Raw genomic sequence first — 14169 nt, forward strand, 5'->3', positions numbered from 1 at the left:
TTTGTGCAGACTTCATCACGGAGCTCTTAAGTGCCAGGTGTCAGGGCGGTCAGGGCGGTCTGGGCCCCCAGAGCTCCAGTACTCCAGCGCATGGCTCAGGGCCAGCACCACCTCCACACAGGCAGATAAAAGTGAAGCTCCACAAATCACGGAGGCCTGGCGGGTGATGGACGGCTTGGCCTCTCGGTGCGGGAATCAGGTGTAAATTCAGTCATTAGACCACTTCCGGAAAACAGCACGCATAAATAAAGGATGGGGGTGTTGGGTTCTGCCGGTGGTTGTTGTGGTAATGAGGGTGGAGGAGGTGAGGGTGGGGGTAGTGATCATGGTGAAGCTGGTTGAGGGTGGTGGTGCAGGTAATGGAGGTGAGCGTGGTGAAGGTGAGGGTGGAGGAGAGGGTAGTGCAGCTGACGGTAGTGAGGTTGGGTAGTGGAGGTGCACGTGGTGGAGGTGAGGGTGGGGTTGTGGTGAGGGTTGGGGAGTGTTTGCTCTCTGGTGCCTGATAGATTCATCACTCACTCTCAGCATGCACACACACACCTACATGTGCGTGCACATACACACACACACACACCCAACCCTCTTTCTCTCTCGCTCTTTCTCTCATTCTCTCTTTTGCTCAGCCTCACAAGAACACACCCCATCATCACATCACGTGTGGACGGGTTGGCCTGAATTTGGGAACATCTTTCAGAACTGACCAAGGCACAGAGAAGAGTAAACACACACAGCTGAATAGCAAATCCCACTCCACATCTGACATAAATGCAATGCCTCCTACAAGTCCCATGTGTTGCCATCAGCAGCTCTCTGGCCCTCTAGCTGGACCAACATCTAGCTGGACTTCTCCATCTATTTCTAAACGTTGGCACCACGTTGCCCACATTCCATCACAGTTCCGTGCCCACACACACACACACACACACACCCCCATACACCCGCTGTGGTACCTGTGACGGTCTGAGCCATCTGGCCCTGGGTGTATGTGTGGATGACCCCCACGCCGTCCTGGATCAGCCGGTACTCCCGCACCACGCCGTTGGCCTTTGTCGGGGCCGTCCAGCTGACACGGAGGGCCGTGGGTCCCAGAGCGCTCACCACTGGTGCAGACACCCCCTCCGGTACGCCCTGCACAGTGACCGCCACCACCTACACACACGTGTGCGCACACACACACACAAGCACACACACATACACACAGGAAAAAAAAAAGAATTACAGAGCAATTTGCCCTAATGGAGGCTTGGATATCCTTCTCTAATAGAATGTCACTAGTGGTTTTGGCTCTTGTCTTTAGGAGTGGCAGACTATTAGGGGAGGGCAGTGAGAGGTGCTTAAGGTGGGGCTTTCTTCTTCGTTCTCTCCTCCGGCTCTCCCTCGCTCCCCTGGCCTGGTCCGGCCCGTGGCCTGATGGGCCTCCGTGAGCCTACCCAGTGTCCGTGGAGATTAAATCAGCGCAGGCCATTCCCAGCGACAGGGCCAGTGGGGCGGGCGGGCGGTGTCGACAGGACCCACTCCCCCACCAGGTAATTGCTCCTCTTGTATTGGGGCCGCAGATAATTGCAAATGTTTGGCCAATGCTCGCAGGCGCACAGGCTAATCCCCCCCAAACCCCCCCTACCCCACTGGCCTTAAAGACCGACAGCCGAGGAAGAGGAGGAAGGGGGAAGGGGCAGGGTGGCCAGCGGACCTACAGCACAGGCTTCTGGGAGCAGGAGTGTCGTCGGGTAGGCGTGGTCCGCCCTCACCTCAGCCTCCCCGCCCGCTCCATGGAAGACAATAATCGCCTGATCTAAAACGGAACGGAGGGAGACTTTTGTTCTGTCGCCTGGTGCCGACAGCAATTACTGGGAGATAACGGCGATGCTGCTGCGATACGGCCTCCCGAGAGACCGTCAAGGCGCTATCGGAAATATCTGCCTGCTTCAGCACATCGGTAGCAGACGGCAGGAACAGGGCTGGAAAAGTCATTCCTCCAGGAACGCTGTGCTGCATTTCCACATAAACACTAACTTCACGTCACACTGTTATGGGTTGGAGTGTTAAAAGGACAGACACCGAGGAAACCAGTAAAACAGAAACAACGGTGATGCCCTGAGTTCTTAGTCCGAATGAAAACAGAAAATATGAATTTTAAAAAAAGAGCCATCTCAGCAACAATTATTACAAGTGAGTTAGAATTACAAGTGTTCCAACAGTTATTACAAGTGAGTGTGTCTAATTTATTGTGATCGTTTGCTAGACAAACTCACTCACACACACAAACGTACTTCAGGGGAGTGTGAGCAGCCTGCCACAGTGCATGCCCTCAGCTGGTACGTGTACTCCTGGAAGGGCTGGATGCCCCTGGCATCGGTGAAGCTCCGTTCAGCTCCATGGTATCGTTCCTGCCCATCTCGCAGGACCACATAGTGACTGATCTCTCCTAACACGACACACAGACACACACAGATAGTGACTGATCTCTCCTAACATGACACACAGACACACACTGATAGTGACTGATCTCTCCTAACATGACACACAGACACACACAGACAGTGACTGATCTCTCTTAACATGACACACAGACACACACTGATAGTGACTGATCTCTCCTAACACGACACACAGATAGTGACTGATCTCTCCTAACACGACACACAGACACACACAGATAGTGACTGATCTCTCCTAACATGACACACAGACACACACTGATAGTGACTGATCTCTCCTAACATGACACACAGACACACACTGATAGTGACTGATCTCTCCTAACACGACACACAGATAGTGACTGATCTCTCCTAAGACGACACACAGACACACACTGATAGTGACTGATCTCTCCTAACATGACACACAGACACACACTGATAGTGACTGATCTCTCCTAACATGACACAGACACACACTGATAGTGACTGATCTCTCCTAACATGACACACACAGATAGTGACTGATCTCTCCTAACACGACACACAGACACACACTGATAGTGACTGATCTCTCCTAACATGACACACAGACACACACTGATAGTGACTGATCTCTCCTAACACAACACACAGACACACACAGATAGTGACAGATCTCTCCTAACATGACACACAGACACACACAGATAGTGACTGATCTCTCCTAACATGACACACAGACACACACAGATAGTGACTGATCTCTCCTAACATGACACACAGACACACACAGATAGTGACTGATCTCTCCTAAGACGACACACAGACACACACTGATAGTGACTGATCTCTCCTAACATGACACACAGACACACACAGATAGTGACTGATCTCTCCTAAGACGACACACAGACACACACTGATAGTGACTGATCTCTCCTAACACGACACACAGATAGTGACTGATCTCTCCTAACACGACACACAGACACACACAGATAGTGACTGATCTCTCCTAACATGACACACAGACACACACAGATAGTGACTGATCTCTCCTAAGACGACACACAGACACACACTGATAGTGACTGATCTCTCCTAACATGACACACAGACACACACTGATAGTGACTGATCTCTCCTAACACGACACACAGATAGTGACTGATCTCTCCTAACACGACACACAGACACACACAGATAGTGACTGATCTCTCCTAACATGACACACAGACACACACAGATAGTGACTGATCTCTCCTAAGACGACACACAGACACACACTGATAGTGACTGATCTCTCCTAACATGACACACAGACACACACAGATAGTGACTGATCTCTCCTAACACGACACACAGACACACACTGATAGTGACTGATCTCTCCTAACACGACACACAGACACACACTGATAGTGACTGATCTCTCCTAACATGACACACAGACACACACTGATAGTGACTGATCTCTCCTAACATGACACACAGACACACACTGATAGTGACTGATCTCTCCTAACATGACACACAGACACACACTGATAGTGACTGATCTCTCCTAGAACAACACACAGACACACACTGATAGTGACTGATCTCTCCTAGCATTACAAATACATACCCATACAGATATGCAGAAAGGTATATCCATGCACATTAGCGGAAGAAGGAGAAAGGGTTTAATTCCCTCTCTCTCTCTCTCTCTCTCCCCCCCTTTCTTCTGTCCCTCTATCTTCTCTAAGTCTTAGTCAGAAAGAGGAGGACTAACCTCCTTAAAATCCCAGTAGACTGTGCGGCAGCTCCTCTGATTAAGGAGCAGAATACAGGCCTAATGAGAAATCAACATGTTGCTTTACAGGGTAAGTGGCACAGAAATTCCCTCAAATGGGTCTTGTAACCTCCATTTAGCACAGTCTTTATGTGCATGTGAATTTGGCCGTTCATAAATTATTCGGTGGAGCAATGCAGATTACCTGCAGTAACTGTCTTACAGACACGTCACCAAACCAGTCAGCCTGATGAACCTTAACCCAGCTGCACGTAACCAGAGGCAAAAACAGGTCTGATTTTACTGTAGACGTGGGGCAAAATGTACAGATACAGGTACACGTTTGGCAAACTAAAGGCCCAGTCAAGAATATCTGCAACGTGCCACCTCACTTTTAGTAGAGCAACAACACAGGATTTGGGCTAATAATCATGGTTTTTTTAAAGCTGGCATTTGCTGTCCTCTTTGTTACTGAGTTTACCGCTAATCTCTAGGGTTGTATGTGTGATTTTGTGGGGTTTATATAAAGCATTTATATAACCAAGGGATGTGAATAAACATGACAACCTTATAATAACGTATGTGGGATTGTACAGGTAAATATATTTCAAGATGTAAGATAATTCATTTAATGTGATGGTCACCATTGGGCTTGAAGGGTGGGGACCAGTCGAGTTGGATGATGTCATCACGGTCACCCACAAGGTTCCAGTTGGGGGGCGGGACCATCTGGGGCTTGTCCTCTTTAGTGGTGATCCAGGAGGAGGGGCTAAAGACATAGCCATTCCTATTCCATGCCCTGATCCTGTATTCATAGTGGGTGAAGGGCTCCAGCTCTGTGTCTGTATACAGAAACACATCAGCATGGAGAAGGAGGCAAAAAATTCTCTCTCTCTCTCTCTCTCTCTCTCTCTCTCTCACACACACACACACACACACACACACACACACACACACACACACACACACACACACACACACACACACCCCAGAAGATCAAATAAACATAAAAACATGCACACATGCACATACACACTAATAATCCATTTTAGCAAGGTAGCACTGGATTGAGACCATATGTGCTAGGGGACCCTTTATGGTGCCTCTCCACACTAAAACAAGGCTTGGCTTTGAAGAGTGACCGGGGACCTCCCTGTTTATTGCAATGTTTTCCTTTATCGGTGCTACAGCAGTTTGTTGTAAATGTGTGTGTGTGGTGTACGGGGAGTCGTGGGTGTAAATCACAGAGATGGCTTTGTGGAGCCTGTGGCTCTGGTCTGGACCTCGGCACGTCGGATAAGGTCTAGCACCAGGAGTACAGCAGACTGTGCTTACAGCGGAAATTCTACTGACAGCACAGGGCAATATTCAACGCTGATCATATTAAAGTCTCAGCGAGCCTGCAAAGGCAACAGCACGCCTCACCCAGAACAAGCTGGGGCTTTAGGGCCCAGTAACAACACGTTGTTCACTTTATAGGATGATTTCCTCGCTGCTGTCCCAGGACTTTGGCTGCTGTACTAGCAGTCAGCCTCTGAATGACAAGAACAGGACCCAGCGAAAAAAAACTGTGATAAAGTTTGCGGTGAGCGGCAGGGTTGGCCATCACAAAAAGGCACAAAGGGGAAAAGCAGAAATCTATGATGAGTACTGGAGGTGAGGAGCCGGTCTCAGCCGTGGGGAGTGTGTGTGTGTGTGTGTGTACGAGTACGGAGGCGTGAGCGCAGAGCGGCCAGTAGGGGGCAGCGAGGAGGGGGCGCGGGGAACATGTGGAGGCACGCAGGGCGGCGACAGCCTCAGACGCCGAGCCCAGATGGCAGCACAGCGCTGACTAGAATCACTGTGCTCGCGCCAGCCCGCCCCCCTCAACTCCTGCATTAGTCTTGATTAAACAGATGCAACTAACCAAATAAATAACGCAGTGAAAAAGGCAAAGCCGCGCCAGGCAGACAGAGGCGAGCGCCGAAGGGCCGGTTCCAACCGCCGGCCAGAAGCTTGATTTGAAACGGCAGGTAGGCGGAGCTATCGGCAGACCTAAGGGCCATTCAGAATCACTGATGATCTCCTCTGAGAAGAGGAGATGAACAACATCCTGCCCCCACTAGAGCACTACGGCACTGGCACACACACACACACACACACACACACACACACACACACACACACACACACACACACACACACACACACACACACACACACACACACACACACGTACGCATGATCACATACATAAATACATACATTTAAGCCTATCCCTTTATAGATTCCCAGAGGTCTGGACTCTAGCTGTGAAACTAGTATTGATACTGTTTTCGGTTAACCATTTCTTCCTGACTTTGGCTGGATGTTTGGGGCCATTGTCTGACTGGGAGTCCCAATGCTGCCTGAGCATTTCTGCAGACTACCTAATGTTCCTTCAGAATCTTGTCTTTGACAAGGTTGTCTGGTCCACTGTCTGACCACCAGCCATGAAGCACACCATTCCAACCACCATGAGGGTGCTCTTGGGCTTGAATGCTTCCCCTTTCTAACCCTAACCAAACAAAAGCCACATAGCAAATACCTCTATTTTTCCCTCATCTCACCACAGAACTGACGAGCAATGGCTTTCTTCTTTGTCCAGGTGTGCTTTTTCCAAGGTTTGGAAAGCATGTGTGTCTTGGAGAAAGCCCTCCATGGTTGGTGTCCACAGAGACCAGTCTTGTGCAGGGTCTGCTGGAGTGTCTGCCTTGAGATGCAGATTTCATCAGGATGGCCTTGCTGGTGGATCTTTAGATGTGTCGCGGCCTCTCATGCTACCATTATTGGCAGGTCAGGGGTCACTTTTGGCTCCATGACATGCCCTTTGAGATTTTCACAGTGTGGGACTCTGCATTGTGGCCACTGGCACTTGAAATTGTTTGGGAGTTTGTAGCCTTTCCTCAAGACAGCCTCAGCAAGACAGCCTCAGCAAGCTGTTTTAGTCATGATTTACAATTGACTAGGAACTGACCAGAGCTACTGCATCAGCTGTTCTCAATTTATAGTTGTTGCTCTAGGACACTATAGATTTGACCAGGACATTTGGAATGGTATAGAAGCTTGCATTTTCTGAAAAATGTGCGACTGTTTCAAAGGGTATGATAAACACTGAGCAGGACATTAAAAAAGAGCAAAGGAACATTAAAACGTATCGTTAACAGCTCTAGTGCATTGTCTTACCAAGATCTGTCATTCATTTATGCTATTGGCTGCCAGAGGAAACCAATAAGTCAAATCAAATTTCACTATAAATCAAAATTTGGTATGGGTATGAATATTATTGGGCTTTCACGTGTCTCAGTTAACTTTTTTAAAAGTATACCTGTAAAAACATATGCGTTCGCCTCTCCACTGTAGACAAGTTTGCTGGCAGTCGGGCAGAGCTGGACGGGGGTCTTGTTAGAGGGCGACGACAACTGAGGGGAGTCAGAGGGGGTGGGCACAGCTGGAGGCATGACCTGTTCACCCAGGACCCAGGTACAGGTGAACAGGTCGGGGTCAAAATCACACAAACCGCAATATGCCCTCGTGGTTGCAGTCACGGGACAGAGGGCGCTCGGGCGGCATTCCTCCTACAAGACACATGCGCAAATGCACACAGACACGAAGACACACACACGCACAGTCATTAGTGACACCAGTCATCACAGGACTGTTGGGTGTCAGACCAGCCCAGCCCGCAGGTGTGCGCAGAACCCTATGCATCAATGAATAGCGTGGATGCCCCTTAATGACATAATTACAAGTTAATGGCCGCCACCCTGGTTTGCTTATCCCCACACTCGCTCTCTCAGGCAGCCGAGCTCAAGCAGCGTGCAGTATGCGCCCATGTTACAGCAAGCAAATCTGATTAATGGAGCAGGAGCAGGGGCCCCCACATCCTGACGAGAGAAACACATACATCACAGCCCTCCGACTCATATTTTACACCGCTGCTGCATGCTGAGGCAACTTTAAGCTGAACCACAGCCCAAAAAACAATAACGTGGCTAACACGGCTAATGCGGCTAACGCTGAAGCGCTAGCAGGGTCACGGCTGCCACACAGGCTCCAGCTCACACTTCCCTTTAAAATGTCCTGAACTATTACCAATATTTACATTATTTTCTTTCTTTTTTATGATTTCTTCTTACATAAATTTTAGTCACTAAAGGGCTCATCATTCTATGAAAACTATTTCACAGCGTGCCATGCAGCATTCAGAATGCATGATTTCAAAGCAAATACATTTTTAGCTCCTGAGTCAGAAGACTAATAAACTGTTCATGTTCTAACAATAAGACTTCCCATTAACGGGCACCTTTTCTCTTTGAGCTTGAGGTCTGGGATAGGATTTAGAAAACTCAGCTGTGAAATCCTGTGATCTGACAGACATTAGAAATGTGTCTAGATGGATCTTTTTCAATCACTGTTCCATTCCTTCAATCAGTTAACAAATGTCAGTCTACCTGGTTATTAATATTCACTCACATTTAACAATGTTTGTTAACAGTAGCCTCTGTTTGAACACAGTAGAACCATAACACCGTTCTGTTTGGATTATGATCCCATGAATCAGCTAATTAACACAAGGTTCTTCCTCTCGGAGGCAGGAGCACTGAAGAGACATGAGCTGTGGACCTGAAGTGCCAGATGTGGAGGAGCAAGGGCACGATTTACCGGGATGTGGACGCCACGCGGGGCTCTGTCGGCACACGTGGCCACGTGAGGCGAGAAGCCCACACCGTTGCAGCACTCCTGGCCGAGCGGGATGAGCTCAGTCTGGCAGCACGTGAGACGCCTGCTGTTGTCGTCCAGTACATGTGCACGTGCCTCAGACCCTGGGCCACCACAGCACAGCGACGTGGATGCGTTGATGTATTGCTCTCCACAGCATGCCATTCCTGCACCAGAGAAAACACACACACACACACACACACACACACACGCACGCACGCACGCACACACACACACACACACACACACACACACACACACACACACACACGCAAGAACACCAGCATTTTTTTCCTAATTGGGACCTGCTACACCCCAATATAGTGTTTGTTGGTGTCTGGTGGCTTCTGTACTGCTGGAAAACCCCAGTCACCTTAAATCACTGGAACCTCCTTCTCAAACACACAGGAGCTGAACCTCCTGACCAAAAGAGCCTCAGTGTGGCCGGACTTTGAGTGGCGGCTGTGGACGATGCGACGTGAAGGCGACGTGATGCACGGAGGTGAACCCAGTGGGTCAGTGTCTCCTCCTATCAGCCATCACGTCCTCGCCCCGCACCCCCGTCCATTACCCCTAAAAGCTCACGCGACTGTGGAGGACAGCCCCGCCCACACCGCCCCTGGGCACCTCGGCGTCTGCGGCCGCAGTCGGCCCCTGCGTGAGACTCCACGGCCACGGTGCAAACGTGACTCTGCTGTCGCAGCAGTCCTTAATAGCACAGTCGGTGACGTCAGCTAGTCCTGGGCTGTCAGAGCTGGAGGTATATGCTGTAGGACTTAATATTGTAGGATTCTCTTTTTTGACAGTTTTGCATTTAATGTGGGACTAACAGATTAATAACTAGCCTTTTCTCCATTGAACAGCTATTCTGGAAATGTGAATGTTGAGGTGTTGATGGGTAAAGCACCTAGCACTACGACAACCGTTAACTTCACAACATTTGAGAGGAATTACAGTGTGGACCTAGAGATGATCACCTCACCGCACAATGACATCACTGACCTAATACAAGGTGCAACCCAGGGTGTCTGGGGTTCATTGAAACTGAGGAGACATCTTGATTCAACATATGACAAAGCAAAGCTGAGAGGGCCACTGCAGATCTTGAGGCAGAGCCGGAGTGGCTAATCGGGAGATTCGGGAGGATTCCCGATGGGCCGGCTCATGTCAATCTCTAGTTTGGGCCGATTGGGAGGGGAAAATAATTTTGGGCCGGATTTGGGCATGAAACTCCCGGGCTGAAAAAGTGTCCCACTCCGGCCCTGTCTTGAGGTGTCCTCAGACGAGGTGTCTGTTTAAAGGGACTTGGTCACTGAATGATCAACAACCAAAGGGCCTCAAAGGTGTCAGGACTCCATTTCCTCTCAGCCATCATAGATAGAGCTGGGGTGATGTTTTCATACCGACTGCGCTACCATTGGTCAGACACAACTGATGTCACGTCCTTCACAGGAGGAGCGTAGGTGGGAGGCGGGATTTTCACATGTCTGTATGGTGTGTTTTATTACCGAGGGTTCAGTCCAGTGCTGCTTTCATTGTGATAAAGATTTAACATTTTATACCAAATTCAGAAGGATGTCCTTTTTCTCCCACATTAAAGACATAAACCTGAGTTAACAAACCCTTTCCTCAATCAAGACTAAATTATGTTTTCAAATAAAATTCTTAGCCATTAGTTTCTGTTCATTATGGAATATTTTACCACCACCACCTAGTTAGGTCTCAGCAATGTTTCTTACATTCTGTGCCCGGAAGCACCTGAAATACTGTCATTAAAACGAGCTATAGAAACAGCTTAACACTGCAGACAGAAGGCAGCCCTTTACACTGATCTTAAATCAGTCTACGCCACCTACAAAGCCATAACCATAAGAGGTGAGCTGGTTATAGATCAGCATAAAAAGCAACTTCAGACAACACCCAGTTTTGATGTCCCTCTAACTGGAAGAGACTCCTGGTTTATTTCCTTGGGTAAACCATTGGTACTATAATTACCATCAACCTCCAGTATGACAAATTGCTAATTGTTTAATACCCTAATCAGCGTTCATTCTTTGCACAGATAAACTGTGACAGCGCCATTAATTTAAATAGCAATCTCACTTAACGGCCAAAATGGCGGAGCAGATTTTTACGCAAGGCTTTTCGAGAGGGCTGCATCCATCACGGCTCTGTGGTGACATAAAGACGTGTGACGTGCACTAACTCACTTAGGGACAGCAGATGTTGCAGCACTGTGTTCAGTGGCAATTCCCATGGTGCATTACTTCAGCTCCAATGACTTGCAAATAAACAGCTCAACAATTTTTCCAGAATAGCTCTGCCAGTCCCCACCACCCCTGGCCCATCCTTTACCCTGATGCATTTTTCATGATACTTTACGGAAGGCGGCGTGAACTTTGACACGCCGACCCCGTCAGATCGACGCACTCCCATGTAATCGCCGCGCTGCCTTGACCTTGGCCCGTCAGATAAAACAATTTGCTCTTCTTCATCACTTCCCTTTTGTCTGGGTATCAAAACCAGAGGAAGCGTGTGGGATCAGGACATGTGCAGGGCGCGCGGGCAGCCTGTCACCACGGCGCCCCCACCTTTCCTTTCTTTCTTTCCTTTTTTTCCCCCCCTTTTTTTTTCTGGAGCACCACAAAATGATTTTGCTAATCTTCAGATTCATGATGGATTTGCATACCTTCATTAGAGTGTGAGTGAACGCGGCGAACATAAGATGCTTAGACTCATTCATTTAATGATAAGTAAATATTTAGCCTGCAACGAACAACTGATAAAAATGTGTGCCGTGGCTTACACAAGCCTTTGGATACTAAAACGGAACCTTGGAACAAACGAAAGCACTGTGTTTTTTTTTTTTTTTTTAACTAGCTGAATACATTAGAGCCACAGCCAGACACATTTTTCAAAGTCATGATCAGAGAGCACACAAGGACTCCGCTGCCTTCATAGCCCCCGGTAAAAGGGGAGGAGAGAAAAAAGAAAGAAAGAAAAAAAAAATCTGACAAAGGTATCAAATGACAGCTTTAAAAATATAGCATTGGTCCACTGGTGTATTTTTATTCATTTATTTATACTTGGACCTCCTGTGGGAGCCATGAGGAGAAATTACATTAAATTGACTTTCTTCCGCCAAATCAGATCCCACATGGTCCCTGTCCCTGTGTCTTTGGCAATATGTATTTTATCAACTGGCTGCATTAACAGATGCGGCTGGCGGAAAGTGCTTGGGCGGCAGGAACTGGTTTCACCACTCTGTGGGGAATTTGAGAGATGGGAGTGTGAAAATAAAGGAAAGCCAGAAGGCAGATCCTGCACTCTTAATGAGCTTTCTGCTGAAAATACAGAGATTACGGCGCACAGTTGTTCACATAAAACTCTTAACGTCGGAGAGCAACGTTACAAATCGTAAAATTGGCCAACTTTTGATTAATCAGATCCCAAAGCCCACCTGTGTGGAAAACCTTGGTTGACATGACACGACTATAAAAGCCTGCAATGACCCACGCCATGCGAGTCTCCATGCATTATCGCACAGTGTCACGCGTTACTATACCGAAGGTCTACACGGAGGCTCTGAAGATCTGGCACGTTCTGACAGAAGGCAGCCGGAGGACAGAGCCGACCCGGGAAGAGCCAGGCAGGTAGACACGAGTGTCGACGTGGGGCAGATCTTACAGTCCTGTGACATGTTGGCTGAGAGGTCACCCTGCACACGTCCAGGGCGTGCAGCTCTGGCCTGATCCGACTTCGCCCGTCCGACTGAAAGCCATGTGGACACGCTGCTCCAGCTCTCTGGCTACACAAAGCTTACGTATTCATCCATTAGCGAGTAAGGCATTCGGCTCATGGCTCTTGCACCATAACATGACAATGGTTCAAGGGTATTAGTGTCAATTAATGGAACTTCCCAGAAGTGCCGGGGCCGTGTGCGGAGGCGTGTTTTTGATTCGTCGCTCATCCTGGCCTGCTATTTGCACCTCAGCACTTGCGAGGAGGCAATTCTGGCAGGAGAGGAGAGGACATATGAGTTACGATGAACTGCTCCTCCTGTTACGAAGGCTGCAGTTCATCTCCGGCAGCAAAGTGTTTAACCATCACGATCATTTCAACCTGCAAATGGTCACTGTGTCCTTGACAACATGTTTGATTATGTTTTTTTTTAAGGGGGGGGGGGGGGGGGGGGGGGCGACGACATCACAGCCACTGTCATGCTCACAATAGCTGTCGCCTGCACACGATGCCACTTATTCACACACACACACACACACACACACACACACACACACACACACACACACACACACACACACACACACACACACACACAAACAGACACAGCCCCCACGCTCCCTCCTGGCCACAAAGCTTTTAACACTTAAACAGTGCAAAATATTCTGATTTAACCTTGAGTGTTTGATTTGGGTGCGGCGCTTTCAAGGAGAGTTCTGCACACAGCCACACACAAACGCAGCCTCCTGAACGTCTGTGAGCGACAAACACAGGGAAGCCCCGATAATCCAACACAAACGGTAAACAGCACCGATGGGGTGGCTCAACCGGAGAGCATTATCCTGCATTGCTGTCTGTGCCTAGTTCTAAATATTCTCCTAAATTTAATCTCCATTTCTAAACTTTCTAAAAAAAAAACCAAAAAAAAAAACACCTGCCATCTGCTCATGACAATTTTTAAAAATTATTTTAATGATACACTAAATGAGTCTCACTCATTCTTTTGTTCCCATTAAGTGTCATAGTTAATAGTATTTGGCCATTTGACTGTTATTTTTTTTAAAATGATGACATCTTTATTGGCCTTAGCGCTGTGTTATGGTCTCTCGCAGGAACTCGAGCGACATCGGGGCAGTTTTTCAAACAGCTGATAGCTGTCTCCCACAATTCTGTCTCCCCCCCGCCGGCGTGCCACGGGTCCTGACAGGATGGAGGGTAATGTGTGATAGATCGCACTTTGGGGACTCGGTAATCACATTTCCCTCTGCCATCAGCTGGAGCTCGGCGGGACATCCTCGGGAAGGAAAAAAAAAAGGGCTGGGATTCCATTCTCCCAATCTGGAGGAGCACGTGACGCCTTTACCCAATGTCACGGTGCGGCAGGAACGAGGGGAACTTTTGGCTTAGGAGAACAGCAGAGATCGCAACACTCCGCAAAGCAGAAACCAGTCCTTCCTCCTTAAATATCTGCTACAAGTGTGCCAACACATCCCTGCAAGTGGACCCAGGGAG

At 48.6% G+C, this 14169-nt stretch overlaps 1 protein-coding gene across 1 annotated transcript in view; it reads right to left on the reverse strand.

Annotated features, from left to right (window-relative positions):
- The window catches only part of ush2a (Usher syndrome 2A (autosomal recessive, mild)), a 147623-nt gene that overhangs the window by 45982 nt on the left and 87472 nt on the right, over positions 1–14169 (reverse strand). The window contains 5 exon segments of the mRNA XM_076977861.1: positions 951–1149; positions 2271–2425; positions 4821–5018; positions 7523–7772; positions 8860–9083. Coding sequence (XP_076833976.1) covers positions 951–1149; positions 2271–2425; positions 4821–5018; positions 7523–7772; positions 8860–9083 — 1026 coding nt within the window.

This window comes from Brachyhypopomus gauderio, chromosome 17, assembly GCF_052324685.1.
Source record: "Brachyhypopomus gauderio isolate BG-103 chromosome 17, BGAUD_0.2, whole genome shotgun sequence".
NCBI classification, from domain to species: domain Eukaryota; kingdom Metazoa; phylum Chordata; class Actinopteri; order Gymnotiformes; family Hypopomidae; genus Brachyhypopomus; species Brachyhypopomus gauderio.